Source organism: Phaethon aethereus, assembly GCF_964289735.1.
Source record: "Phaethon aethereus genome assembly, chromosome: 3".
Taxonomy (NCBI): Eukaryota; Metazoa; Chordata; class Aves; order Phaethontiformes; family Phaethontidae; genus Phaethon; species Phaethon aethereus.
In genome coordinates, this window is record NC_138576.1 from 89,598,876 (window position 1) to 89,614,137 (window position 15,262).

Genomic DNA, 15,262 nt, shown 5'->3' on the forward strand with positions numbered 1-15,262 from the left:
GACTGCACTGCAGCTCCTGCCTCCCACCACTACCCAGCACACGTCCAGCAGAAGCTGCTCAGATGATTGATGAGAAAAGCAGCTCATAGCGGCAAACACAGTACCCAAAGCAACAGCTGTCTAGCCTTGTCCCTGCAGTAATTAGATAAATGAACCCCAAATGAAATCTTACAGGAAAGAGTAGAAGGAAGTGATAATATCCCCAGCGCCAATCTCTGATTGCTTGCGTTGCCTCATTCTAGCCTGTTTGTAGTTATTCGTGTTTGATACAGATTTGACACAGCTTACCTCTCCCACCGTCCGTGCTTTTTTCACTGCTGGTCCTCCAGACAGACCCCTGTGGGCATGGGAGACATGGGAGTGTCAGTGGCTGGGGCTGGACTCTTGTTTTCTTTTTTTTTTTTTTTCCTCTGGCACCAGTTCTACTTTGCAGAGTGTGCTGAACCTTTGTCCTTCTCCACAGAGTAAAAACATAACAAAAGGCCCATGGTAGGTCACAAATTGAGTTTAGCTGGGGAAAAATCCTGCAATTAGCAAATTCCCTCTTCAAGAGATAGTTGATGTGTATATAGGGATGGACTAGATGAAAAAGGAGAAGGCAAAGGAACATGGTTCAGGCAGCTGAAATTGTAATAGAGCTGATTAAAAAGTCTGTGCTTATGTTTACAATACAGAAGCATAGTGATTATTACAGCAGTTCCCCTCGATCTTCTTTTGATGCTACTGTAAGGTACCCATGAAGGAAGAACTCGGTGCAAATAATTACAATTTAGAGAAAAATTTATGAAAAATGTATATATATTAAATTTTTATGTATGTTCAGAAAATGTATATGCTTTTTTTAAAAAAATAGTGTATATAATTTAAATACACACATATATAAAATAAACACATATATACAAAAATACAAAGGAACCTTGTTGAGGAAACCTAAACAGTGCAGCTCTGTGCTTTCATTTGTGGCTTTGCATATCAGGAGTAATACTGTGAAATTCAATGACTGTAAAACTCATTCAAGAGCAGGACAAATCTTTGTAGGCAGGAGCTGAAATCCAGAGAAGTAAATGGGGGTCCTGTTTGATTGAATAGTTGTCAAATACAATCCTGTGACCTCACAGGAGACAACACATTTAAAAATGCTTTCAGGATGAGCGGAATTCAGAAGTGAAGTTATATCCTAGAAGAGGCACAGTAATGATGAAGTGCAAGTGACCTTTTATTCTCTTTCTCTCTCTCTCCACTCTTAAGCTAGGGTAATTCTTTCTGAGTTCAGCCAGATTTGCATGAATGTAAAATTAGATCAAAATTAGGCCCAGGTTGTTTGTTTTACCAACAGCACATGTCTCGAGAGACTACTTTCATGTTTCCCTGTAGAAACAGTCAGAGGTGCGTCTAAGGCTGGGCGCTGCCAAGACCTGATCACTGGGATTCAAATAAGAATTTCTGGCAGGCTGAGTGGTCTCATTAATCACAAGTGGTATCTCTTAAACCCTTCAATTACAAGAGATTAGCGGGAAACTGTAGCATTGGACTAAAGGAGTAATGACACATGGGAAGTGAAGCAGAAAACCTGCTTTCTTCTTTTTAAGGGGAAGTTCAATTTACAGTTTATTTAAATATAAATTGCAAGCATAAAGTATTAGAGTTCTTAAACTTCACTGCTCAGTTAGTTTCAAATTAACTGTACTGTATTTCTGCCTTCCCCAGAGCAGCACTGTGATCTTCAGCCTGTCTGTTCCTTAAATTGAACTGAAGTTTTTAAGTCCATTAAGTTCCTGTGCTATCCCCATAGCTGGCTGAGTTACGTTCGCCTGTCTTCGCGCTGCCTCCCCCATGGCAAGGACTGCGGGGGCCAGCACGGAGTCTGAGCCTCCCCCTGCCACCCCCAGCCATAAATTGCACGAAGGACTGTGAAACGGCAGGGCAGGAGGCTGTGGTCTCCCATTGTTTCTACTGCCGTAGCTTAGTTGATTTACTCTTGTCATAACCACTACTGGGAAATGCTTTGCACGAATCCTTGGTTTAGGTTACATGCATAATAATGTTTAATAATAGAGTGCCTACCTAATGGTAACTGTCAGTCCTCTGAACCCGGTAGTGACTGAATGTATCCATATGCTTGCAGTGAAGTAAGCTGTGACTCAACCCATTTTACAGGTGGGGACCATGAAACAGATTGCATCACTAGTTCACAATCGTACTGCATCTGAGGCACAGCTGTTGGAAGAGGTCCTAGATCCCCAGTCTCAGCCTGATTCCCAGATCACAAACTTGCCTGTCTCCTCAGAAGATACGTCTAGCTCAGATGTTTTAAAATCTCTTTTGGTCTGCCTAGCTTATTGTACCACAGTTATGTATGCAGTTCTGAATCCTGATACGTGTTTCTCAGGACTGAAGTTTGCCTGTATCTTGCCTGCTTGTTGGGTTTTTGCTATAGTTACAGCTCCCATGGCATATAGTGGGTATGTATTTTGCACAGCCAGGCTCTAATTGTTTTCTCAATCAATGTAATGTAAATCATGAGTAATTTGAACGAGTTACACTGGTGTGAAGCTGGCCTGGGAGAATACTCTAGGGTCTACAAATTACCAAATGAGTTCAAAGAATCTATTGCTGTTACTGGTGTTCAGTGTCCGTCACACTCATGCACCCATCTTTATTTTTGTTAGCATGTGATTTTTGCTGAAGACTGTCGCACAGATTTGTGTGTGCTACTGAATTTGGGCCAGGGGCTGTGCTGTCCAGGAACGCATTTGTATTACGCTTACAGCAAAAAGAATAACTTTAGTCAGCCTGCAGTGTAGGTGCGTATATCTCAGGTAATCATTTAAGATGCTTGTGGTGGTATAGAGAAAGCATGAAGAACAATTAATCTCTGGTCTCATTGAATTGTCTTCAAAGGAGTTGTGTCAAAAATGAATTTGCCCAGATTTTACCTCTCAAAACATCTGATTTATTTCCATGTGGAGTGAGCTTAGGCCAGCATGAAATGAGATCTACATACGGAGAACACTAGTCCCAGTGAGGCCGACAGGAACTGCAGCCTTGTCTAACTTTTAGTGCTATAACCTCCTCCCAGGGTGCATCTACGATTCCAAAAGCAGATGTGCTCCCACCCTGTGCTAAGGTCACCCTTTGTGGTCACTAGCATGCCAACCGTGGGAGGGTGTGATACAAGTGACATACAGTTAAGGAGCATTAAGATAAAGTTCTGTCTGGCTCATGTGAAAGTCAGTCTGCTCTAGGACAAAGTGTGTGCAGGTGCAGCTAGAGGCAAGAGCTGGCGGAGAGGTCGTGTTTGCCCTGTAAAGATCAGGAACTCGTGTGTCTGCATGTGGTGAATTTATGGGGAGAACCAAAGCTGGATGGATTGTCATCAGTTTCACTTACATCCACATTGCTTACTAGCTGGGCTAAGGATGCAGTGTAACCTCATTAAATCCATGAAGATGTACTTTTGTCTTAGGAATAATATCTTATTATGTAGCCATTTAATGAGTTGTGAGCTAACATGTTTTAACAAATCTTTAATTGCTTATTACATTCCACTCCCTTGATGACAATTTCAAAATCTGACCATTAAAACACGGCTCTTTTCACAAGTCTTTGATGATGACACTTAGAACTGAGCACTTCATCCTTTTGCATTTGGAGTAGAATCAGAAAGGTGTAAATTACAGATCTGGCTTTTATGGGCTTTTATTGATCAGACTGCTTCTTAGAAACCACAGCAGTTTTAATAGCTTAGCAGTCTAGATTACCTTTCGGCTTTCTTAATTGGGCCACTGGGGTACAGTTAATTTTCAATTTATATTGAGAATAAGACAAGGTGATGTAATACCTCATCATTGTACTTGTCTAACATCAACATTAAAACACCATGTTGTACCTCGTAATTCTAAATACACAAGTTGCTTGTTGAAGTAGATGGAGGTGAGTTCTGGCTTTATTCACTGTGTATTTTAGGCCAAATTCTGCCTATAATAATTCCTGTGTCTTCACTGACTTCCACTGAGACACTAGCTACAGCAAGCAAGTATGATTTGGAAAGTTCTTTCAGCATACCAGTCTAGAGCATCCAATAGACTAATCAAATGCAGTCATCTTTTTGTGTGTTTGCTGACAGGTCAAAGTCATGGTGCGCATTTCTTCCACACTTGCCAGAGACACGTCTGAGTCCAGCTCTTTCTTAAAAGTTGACCCTCGTAAGAAGCAAATCACACTGTATGACCCGTTGGCCTGCGGAGGTCAGAGTGCTTTCCAGAAAAGGGGCAACCAGGTTCCACCCAAGATGTTTGCTTTCGATGCAGTTTTCCCCCAAGACGCATCGCAGGTAGGCAACGGATCATCAGAATAGTTCTCTAAACAATAGCATGCACCAGAGCCAAATTTGTTTCTGGTGACAGTAATACTTTCAGTGGAGTTAGACCAGGGCTGAATTTGGTCCACCAATGTCATCAATAATGAAATCAGTTTATTAAATTGTATCTCGATAATTGTGTGCTTTATTCTTTACTGTAAATGATTGCTCCTAAAATTATACATGCAATACATCACTAAATGGTGCCTAGTAGGCAAATCCTCGATATCAACAAGTTACTGTATATTATAAAATCTTATTATTTGTTGTATGCAGCAGTCTGATCAGAACTGCAGTTCTCTAATGCAATCCTCTATTCTTTAAGAAGTCAAGGATTATTTATACAGTGTTCTATTGTACAGTTTACAGTAGGAGGATGGGGATTTTAGTCCTCAAATCTTTATTCATATGTCTATATTCAGATTTCCTATTTTTATTAGACTTACTTGGTTTGATGAAATATGTTACACAAATGTCATGAGGAGGGTAGTAGAAGACTAAAGTAACATTGCAAAGTATAATTAGAAAACTGTACTGTAAGGCTGTTTTCATACTCATAAATGAAACAGAGCTAGGACACAGGGCCAGCTAAAGCACTGTCATATGATTGTATCATTAGGTCAATCCATGACCTGGTTCTGGTCCAAGCAGCTAGCACCTCCCTGACTGATGCCTGGATGCAGTTCAAGTGCTGGCCTGTGAACAGTCCCTTTCTTGGCCCATTTTATTTCTATTATAGACACAGTCTAGAAATACCCATGAACTAGGTGAATTTACATGGTTTATTATCAAATGCGAAGTGCTTCACATAAAAGCCTGAACTGCGAATTCTGATTTAGTTTCACCCACCATTGATAGGCAGTTGCTGCAGAAGCACTGTAGACCATTCAGCCTGCTTGAACCTTAAATCTAAGAATGCCTGGGGTAAATTTGTGTGCTGTACTTCTTAAAATACTGCTACAGTCTTCAGAATGGAGTCTACTGCTGCTACAAGCTAAGAAGACTTATAATAACATAGAAAAAAATTAAGAAATGTCACCTACCTAATACCAAAGAGGCTGTTTGTTCCCCTTATAGTCCTTACCCACCTGCTAATGGACTTGAACTCAGTCCATACTTGGGCAAATAATAAAGCCTGTAAAAATTCCTCAATATTTGATTGTATTTTAATAAAAAAATGTATTTTTAAAGTCCCCTAAATAGGCATTCTAACAAAACAACCACATCTCCTTACAGTATGTGTATTTTGTTTAACCCCACAAAGGATGTTGATGCTTCAGCAAATGTAACTTACTTGACACAGAGCAAAAGTCCCGCTTCATATGCTTACGCAAGTAATGTCATTCCCATCAACAGCATAGGTCACATGAATGAGACAAGCAGGATTAGACTTTTTGATACTTCAACATGATATCTGGAGCATTGACAGTGACACGACCATTTTCCAGTGAAAATACTCTATTGATTTTTCCTTATTATTGTTAATGGGGTTTTTTGTCTGTCTTTTTTTTTTCTTCTTTTTTCTCTTTTTTTTTTTTTTTTAAAATACCTGTGACAGGCTGAAGTATGTGCTGGAACTGTGGCTGAGGTGATCCAGTCTGTGGTCAATGGGGCAGATGGCTGTGTGTTCTGCTTTGGCCATGCCAAGCTTGGTTGGTATTGTTAAATTTCCCTACTCAAGCAGCAAAGTGAATATTTTTAACCCAAGATTGCTAGTACATTAGATTAAGGAAAAAAACCTTTCATTTGTCTGTGCATAGTAATTGTACTTGAAAGTGGTACACTGTGCATGACCTTGTACTACACCTTCACCACCTTCACCTCTCACTTACACATCTATTCATTTTGCATATTGTCTAAATGTTGGACAGCATGCTCATTGAAACAGAAGTTGTCTTTGAGTTGTTGCTTCATTCCGCCTCCTGACTACTATAGCAATTTTTAGCACTGTCTTGTTAATTGTTAATGAATGATCCAACAGTGAATTGTTAATAATTGAACCAACACTGATCTGCAGTTTTACAAATGTGCTTGGTATTGGAGACTGTTTGCCAAAATACCACTTTTATCATGCTGTGTAAAGGCTGTGAGTATTCACTCAAGTACTTGATGTTTGGGATGGCACTATTCAAGTGCTGTGACTGGGCACTCAAATTAAACTCAAAGTTTGATTTATATTCTATTCCCTGATTAGACAATTCACTCATTACTAACCTCTTCCTATTCTGTTTCCAACAAATCCTGTTCTAATGGTTAACTGAATGCTACCAATGGATCAAAACTCCATCTTTGCAAACGCATCAACAGCATTTCAGGTATTCATGGAAAGACAGTAAAAAAGAGAATCATCATTAACACACTATTCTTTTGAAATAACTGGATTTCAAGACTAATCATATATTTTGTTCATGCTTATCTAATAGTATTTTGAAAATACTGTCTCTTTACTGGAGGGTTGTATTGTATGTGTGTAATGATCTCCATTCTTTACTGTCTCAAAGAAGCTCAGACGTACACACACAACTTAAAAGGATAATTCAGTTTTTCAAGTGGTAAAGAAGATGAAGCTGTATCAAGCCATGATTATCCCAAATTATAGGTGACAAAAACTGGAGAGTACCGAATACTGCAATGCCACCAGATCCGGTACAATGAATAGAGCAGGGCCACTGGTCCGACTAACCACAAGGACCCTCTGGGCCAGGCAGGAGTAACACTAGGATGAGCACCTGGATATTTAACCCCCTGTGACCTGCCAAAAACGAGATGGCAAATGAGATGGAAAAGAAAGCCACCAGATAATGGCGTCTCACAAGTGCTACATGTTCGTTAGAGAGGTGGCCTAGCCACAAGTCTCTGCAGTTGCTCTGTTAACTGCACCACTGCCATTCCACCAACTATGGGCAGACCCAGACTTTGCCACAGACCCATGCACAGAAGTGTTTTCTTCGCTGACTTTTTTCCATATAGATTCAACATAAGATATGAAACTAGGTAAAGGAGCCACAAGTGCTTGCCTGAAAGGATGTATACCTTTGTCATTTGGCTTATAAATATAGGAGCTTTAGGAAACTTGTTTAAGAGCATTATATGCAGTGACACCTAAAGCAGTATATAAGATAGTACTATGTGTCTGTTCTTAATCAGCAAACTTTTATAGCAGAGACAAGCCAGAGCTATAATTGCAGAGTCAAATAAAAGCAAACCAGGGGAAGGTTTTGACCCAGATAAAGTACTTCGTGTTGTGGACCCACTTATGCATCAAATGACCACATGTACCTGGGGTTTTTTTTCTGTATGAAGTTACATCTTTATGATCCTGGGCCCAGGTTTATGTCAATCCAAACCCCAGCGTATGAAGCCTAATATAGTGCTTTGAAGTAAAATGGTGTTCAAAGAATACCGCACTCACAGTATCTAAAGCAGGGATTTTTAGAGACTACAGCACTCCTGCTCTGCTCAGTTTCCCCCACTATTTACCCACATCAGAGCCTGCAGAGTTGTATGGTAGGGACCTGCAGTGCCCTGTCTGGGGAATGGGAGATGTCAGGGAAATGCATGAGGTAACGATTTTTGAAAGCAGCTCAAAATTTCATCTGTTGGTTTTAAATGCCCTCCATTTTCCATGTACTATTTGTCTGCCTGCCTATCTTTCTCCCTTGCTGACTGCCCTTTTTGTAGCAAAGAAGGTGTTTTCATGAGGCTGTGCAGGATAATCTCTCTTGGCAGAAGGCTGTGAAGGTCCTGGGAGTGATGTTATCTTTTCTCCATCGCCCTGTTCCTGACAGGGAAGTCATACACCATGATCGGGAAGGATGATTCCATGCAAAACCTTGGCATAATCCCTTGTGCCATCTCCTGGCTCTTCAAGTTGATTAATGAACGCAAAGAGAAGACAGGAGCCCGCTTCTCGGTCCGAATTTCTGCAGTGGAAGTGTGGGGGAAAGAAGAAAATCTGAGAGATCTGTTGTCAGAAGTGGCTACTGGCAGCCTGCAAGATGGCCAGTCCCCAGGTGTCTACCTTTGTGAAGACCCCATTTGTGGCATGCAGGTGAATCCAAGGTTCATTTTATACTGAAACAAGCAATGTGACTTTTTTTTTTTTTTTAGCTATTGAGATGGTTCAAATTCAAGAACTACCCAGAGCATAAAGTTTATAGACTTGAAAGTGTTTACTTTAAAACATGCAAGAACTTTATGACCTGCAGCTGCAGGGCCATCTGTTCTCCTGGCCTAAATATTTGTACCTCTGGTATAACTGATGTTGAGTAGGGGCTTGTGTTTGCAATAAAATGTGAAAACACTCAGTGCAAACAAAAATTCACCTCATTCTTAAAAAAAAAAAAAGAAAAAAGTGTGATCTCTCATCTGTAAAACAACAAGCTAAAATATTTACACTACTGCACAAATAGCTGGAGGCCATTAATATGGCTGTTTATCTCTTTATAAACTACATTATTTATAGCACTTGCATTAGCGATGTTGTAGGAAGCATTAATCGCTACTTATTAATTGCTGCCAAGAAGTAAATTCCTGAGCTGGGGAAGCCAAGAGTAACTCAAACTCTTCTCAGGTTTGGAGGTTTAGCAGGAGTGAGTAACTGGCTCATGTATTTCCTGGGTAACCACCAGAAAGTCTCAGCAGCCCTATTCCCCCCCCTGCCCCCCCCCCCCAGCCTTGGTTTGAGGAGAAAAAAGGCCAATACTTTCATTTTGCTGTCTGGGAGGGAGCTAATCTGATTTTTTTATGAATAGATGAAGAGGGAGCAAACCAGCAAGATGGAGCTTGATTACATTCTTTCAACCTTAAAGGCAAAGGCTGCTTCCATCCAGAACCTGCAGAGCACTGCCTATCTAAGGCTGGGGAATGGAGGGAGGAGGGAACAGACCTACAGGGTCATGTACCCTATTTCCAGCTCCAAGCATCTAGAAATCATGATTCACATCCACAAAAGTCATGAATTGTGACATTTTAAATAGCAGGTAATAAATTTTGTGGTTTCTCTCTTTGTGGTTTAAGCCTTTTGGACATACATAGATCATATTTTCCATTCTTTTCCATTCTACCCGAGGACTACGAAGTTGTGTCTTGATTTTAAATAACAAATAGGGTTCTCATTCTCACTTGACTGCTGGCTTTAGTGCTTTATGAAATACTTACAGTATCACAAGAGATCTGTCTCATCTGCTGGTATCCAGTAATGAGTGCAGTCTAGTGAATATAAGATGGGAGACTTGAGTATTCACAGTTCCCGTTGGGGTGATAGATGGGCCAGTTGGGATCTGACTTAGCATACGTAGGTTACATACTTAGTTACTTACTTAGTTACATAACCGTGTAACGGCTAGCCTCTCCTTAGAGCTTAATTCTGTGCTGAAGTATTTAAACACAATAGCAATAATAATAAATATCCCATTATTGTTGCTTATTTTCATATAGATACAGACAGAGCAGCCATATACAAAATGAATTCTTTTAGATCAGTAAAGAAAAGGTAGCTCCGTGAGGCATCTGTGTATCTCTGCAGCGTAAAACACTGAATTAAACTGCAAGAAAAAATGCCTTTTTGTGTGTTTACAAGACACAGTGTCATTCTGGAGTCATGTGTCCTACACCTGAATTCTCAAAATCCGCAGATGATGGGAGGATATTATATTATAGCCATACAGATGTACAAAATCAGTGTGTATAGCAAATGAGTAATCACCATATGTCATACTGTCTGTGATTGGGCCTTTCCAAGTATGCACATTTTCTTTTTGCTTACATTAGTGAGATCAGCCCACAGACTGGCCTGTCTGCTTGCCTTCTTAACTCCTTCCTGCCCGCCTCCCTCTTTCCAGAGAGAGCTTAGCCTTCAGCTGTGTCACCCCATCCCACGCACAGCCTCGGCTTTATCCCTCCTCGGGCTGATTAATGGTCACAAAGAGAAGACAGGAGCACTGTCGTCTTTAGGAAAACTTAACTTTTAGCTGTGTTACATAGCAGGGGGACAAACCCTGAGAATGGGACTTCCTCGCTGCTTTTACCCCAGAGAAAACAAGACTGTCCTAGGGGCTGTGGGCCAGCTCTGCATACTGCCTAAACTAATGCCATCAGATTGCGCTGTCACACGTCCCTTCCGCACACTAATCTTAGGTGACATGAAACATGTGTGCATTCTTAACGCTATGGGGGGTTAATAATATCTGCTCTCCTAGGCTGTCTATCACTTTGGAGAGATAAGAGCAGGCTGGTGTCTGGGATTGAGGTCCAGCAAATGTGAACGTATGTACATTACCTGCCTTGTTCTATTTAATGGATTGCCCTGGCTTGTAAGCAGGTGCATAAGCTTGTGGTATGAAGGGGCAAGAAAATGGCTTCTCTTCTGTGCTGCTCCCCACATGCTATGGGGCTGAGCACAAGCTTCAGTCCTGTTATTTCCCAGATTTATCAGTGGACTGCTTCCTTCTAGCACTTTCTGAAGGGTAAAAAGACCCTGCCAGTCTCCACCAGTTGTTGAGTTTGGGATTGACGTGTCTTCCACATTTTTTTTTCTTTTACTTCTAACCATCAGAAGGACACAGTGATTGCCAGAGCCAGCAATGCAGGGGGAAAAAAACCGCAAGTAATGAAAATAATTAATATTTAATGAGCATAAATAGCTTAAAATTCTGGGAAAATGAAGGAACAAATATTTGCATCTGTCCAGCCCATAGGGCAATTTCCAGTTTCTGGCATTTATGTGTTACAACTGCCATCAGAGTACCCCAAGTGAGAACCCCCAAAAGCCTGGATTCAATTGTGGGGCTCCTGCAGGGCGTGGTATTGTCACTGCCAGTATGAGGAGGGTCTCATTCCATCGGCGCCTCCTTCTTTTCGGTCCCTTCAGAAGCCAGCACGTTCACAGTGTGTGTTGGCTGCGGGAAGTTGCCTGGTAGTGTTGACTTGTGTGGGAGTTTCTAGGTCATTTCTCCCTTGTGTTAACCCGCAGCTTCAGAATCAGAGCGAGCTCCGCGCCCCTACGGCAGAGAAGGCCGCCTTCTTCCTCGACGCCGCCATTGCCTCACGTCGCAGCAGCCAGCGGGACTGCGACGAGGAGGATCACCGCAATTCCCACATGCTCTTCACTCTGCACATCTACCAGTACCGCATGGAGAAGAGCGGCAAAGGCGGAAGTAAGCTATCCTTTTGCTCCCTTCTGTCTCCTCTAAGCCTGCCTGGAAACTGGCTTTAAACAATATTCTTTAGTGGTGAAAATTAGCAGAATTCTCCATTCAGCATGGGGTGGGGCCATTCATACCAGCAGACTGTCGCCCTGCCTGGTAAAGACTCACCAAAGGCTGTTAAAGGCCACTGGGGATTGTTACCATCGCTTGCCAATTTAGTTGCCGTTGTGCAGATACTAACAGTTAGTCCTCAGCATTATGTCAGCCTCTGTATTTAAAAAAAAAGAAGTGCTTTTCAAATTGGCTTTTAGTATTATCTTTACCGATAATGTTGAGGTCATGGACTAAAATATTGTGGCGATGGGAATTCCTTGCCACTCTTACATTAGCTGTTCCTCTTTGGCACCTAAATAGCTGATGCTGACAATGCATGAACTATACCTTTTCTTGAAGATACGTGGTATTTTAGTTGCTGGTCCAACTGCATGTGCACAAAGGACTCTCATGGTTCTTTGTAAAGGCTCTGGGCTTTTCAGATGGCCTTGCTCCCTCTGTTTGCCATGGATGCTTTCACTGGCTTGTGTCCTTACTTCCATCTCCCACTTGTAAATAAGGAAAAGATGCTTCCATGTCTACTTATACATTTCTATAATTTTAAAAGGTTTAACTTGACTTGCACCGTTTATATTTTTTATTGTATTTATTGTCTTTTTCAAGTCTCCCAAATTGTCTATAGCTGGAGATATACAGAGGGTATTTAGTAAGTTCCAGTGACAAAAGATTTGTATAATATAAGAAGCACACCTACCAAAAAAGAAAAATTTCACATTAAAATTCTTTTGTTAAATACTAATTTTTTACTGGAAAAAATGTTTGTTTGAAAGATACCAGAGACTTCTGCTTCTTTAAATTTGTGGGCTTAAGCAATTCTGCAGAAATGGCATATGTTTCATCTCCTGGCTCTGCATAGGTTATTTGTAATAAAGAATAGATTACAAGTTATGATGTGTAGTGGGTGAACACCACTGCACTATTAATGTCTAATGTTTGAATGCAGAAAATTTACATTGACTGTACTTACAAGAGAGAAAACCATGGAATTTCTAAATGGAAATACAGTTTGCATGTGTTTAAGTAATAACCCCTGTGGAATTGGCAGGCAGAAATCTCAATTAACTAAAGGTTTATTAATTAGCCACCCTGCGGTGGAAAGGAAGACTGTGAATGCTCAGTCTGGTTCATAGGAATAAAGATGGCTGATTTTGAGGGAATTATTATTACAATAGTTTAATGCTCCATGCTCTTTACTGCATGCAAGTACATGTACACACAGTCCTTTTCTACTATTTTCAAATGCAATTAATAAAAGGGAAAAAAATATTTTCCAGTGGCTATAATGACTCATCTCAAAAAAGAAGGCATGATCCTGTTGGATTATAATATGGCATGCTTTGCCCACTGCCCTTAGTTATACCTTTGCCTTGTGGCCAAACCACCTCCTGTCTTCAAGTTCTCATATCTGAGTGGCCTCACGAGACAGGCAGGGTCAGATCTTGCTGATAATTGAATGAGGGGGGAATTCCAGCTGCTCAGAAAGGGCGCCTAGTGATTATCACTGTCTCCTGCTGTAATGAAGGACTTTTCAGAAAAAAAAAGTGAAGATAGTAGAGATACATAGATTCCAGAAGCAGGATTAAAAAAGGATAGAGGGAAAAAAAAAAAAAAGAAACGCAGCTTCTAAAGGGTAAGAGATTAAAGGGCTGGCTAACATATGATTTTGGTAAAAAATGACTGCTAGAGTAACGCATTGGTACTGTACTTACCTCTTTGTTAGATTCATTACCAGGAATGTCATGAAGCAGGCTTAGCACCTTTGAAATAAATGGCATTGTGGCAGAACTGGCACAGTCATTTTTCAGCTGTCAGCTCTGCAAATTCTCTGTGGCCATAGACAAAAACAAGTGTTAGGATGTTTCTCTATAGTTGTCAGGCACAATATGGAGAACTTGCCTAACAAATAACTCAATTTTCAGATCAAGCAAGTGGATCTGCCATCCTAAAAATGTCTTACTTTGACCTATAAATTAAATAAGAAGGAAAGATATGGTAATTTCTCTTATTGTGGATTTCCTCAGCCTGTGTAATAGAAATATGTGTGGAAAAAATATGACTGAGATTTTGAAGGGTAGTGATTTCTTTCCTTTTCGTTTCCCCAATGTCCAGTAATCTTAGAAACAGAAATGTTTATTATATATAATTCATTAAAGTCACCTGCAGTCATTTTCAGTAGTAACTAAACACATTTCTTTGTTTTTCGAAGGAAATCACTGGAGGATACTCAGAAAAGGTGATTTTAGCCTTCTGAGGGTAGCAGTTTTAGAGGACTCCAGGACTCTTAAAGTCTAAGAGTTTTAGGGACTCTTAGAGGGGAGGCGAAAGTCCCCCATGAGCAGTTCAGAGGGGGTGAAAGTGCAGCTGCCTGGACCATTCCCCGGGGAAGCCTGACTTTCTCCAGCGAGTGCCGGAGCCTATGATGCATGTGGGTACTTCCCCGTGAGAAATACCCCACCACTCCCCACCACTGAGAGCACAGTGGTGAAAATTCCATGGACATGTTTAATGGGCTGTCATAAAATCTGCGACTGTTACAGCGTTTTAGATGTCTAGCCACCAACATTAGTTTTAATCGGACATTTGTTCTTCACTTCTGTTTTGTGATACTCAGTATAACTTAACCAATATCGCAGTATAATTTAAGACATGGTAGTCCTATGTTGCTTAATACCTGATATAGCTGAAGAACTAACAGGGCTTATAAGAAGCAGAAGTTACTGCATTTTAACAACTCTTGACAGAGATACTGGCTATATTTTTGGAATATTATTCTCAAATCCCATAGCATAAACCACTCTAACAGAAGAAGTTCCCTCCCTCCCATTTTCTTACCTTCTCTTCTTCTTTCTCTTTATTCATGTTTCTTTTTGTCTTTTATCATAAAAATTTACTCGTAGTTTTGTTGCTCTTCATTTTAATTAGCTGTCACATACAACTGAAACAGAATTACAGAATTATATATAATACATTCTACAGAAAGGCTTTATATTTTTACAGAAAGTTTTGTGTCATGCAAGACACCAGGTAGTAGCAATAAGCAATGAACTCTGTGTTTTGCAGTGTTAGCAAAATTAAATATTTCTCTCCTTATTTTTTCAGTTTAGGTTAAGATGTTTTAGGTTACAGCTAATAGTTATATATGTCTTTAGTAGCTGTATGTTTTCCATATTTATATACATTTTCATAGTAGACTTTCTATGAGCAAATCTGCAAAATTATATGATCGCATATCACCTTTTTGCCAATATGTAGAAGTTTTAACAGTGACGTCTTCATATATCTATGTGAGCCTATTTCCTTCTACCTCCTATGGCACCTACATGCCTGCATACCATGGCATGGCACCACAGCTACTGAATGCAGGGTCATTGAAAAGACATCCTTGTGGTTGATAAGACATTTCCAAAGCAATTAAAGTATCTGAAAAAGTTATTTTCTAAGGTTTCCATCATGTAGCTGCTCCCATCACCATCTTTGCTTGTGAACTGGTCTCTCCCCCACCACTAATACTTTTTTTGCCAGATGCTTAAGTTGAGGTGCTGTGTCAAAATGGCTGTGAATTTATTTGCACAGAGGTAAACTCAGATGTGAAAGTATTTCCACTCCTGTTTATGTTCAAGTCCTCAAACAGTGCTCCTAA

The 15,262-nt window shown here is 40.5% G+C and overlaps 1 protein-coding gene across 1 annotated transcript in view; it reads left to right on the forward strand.

Moving 5' to 3' along the window:
* Positions 1 to 15,262, forward strand: part of KIF26B (kinesin family member 26B) — a 298,661-nt gene that overhangs the window by 231,936 nt on the left and 51,463 nt on the right. The window contains exons 6-9 of the mRNA XM_081998397.1: positions 4,127 to 4,333; positions 5,919 to 6,012; positions 8,149 to 8,411; positions 11,334 to 11,517. Coding sequence (XP_081854523.1) covers positions 4,127 to 4,333; positions 5,919 to 6,012; positions 8,149 to 8,411; positions 11,334 to 11,517 — 748 coding nt within the window. The remainder of the gene's footprint in view (positions 1 to 4,126; positions 4,334 to 5,918; positions 6,013 to 8,148; positions 8,412 to 11,333; positions 11,518 to 15,262) is intronic.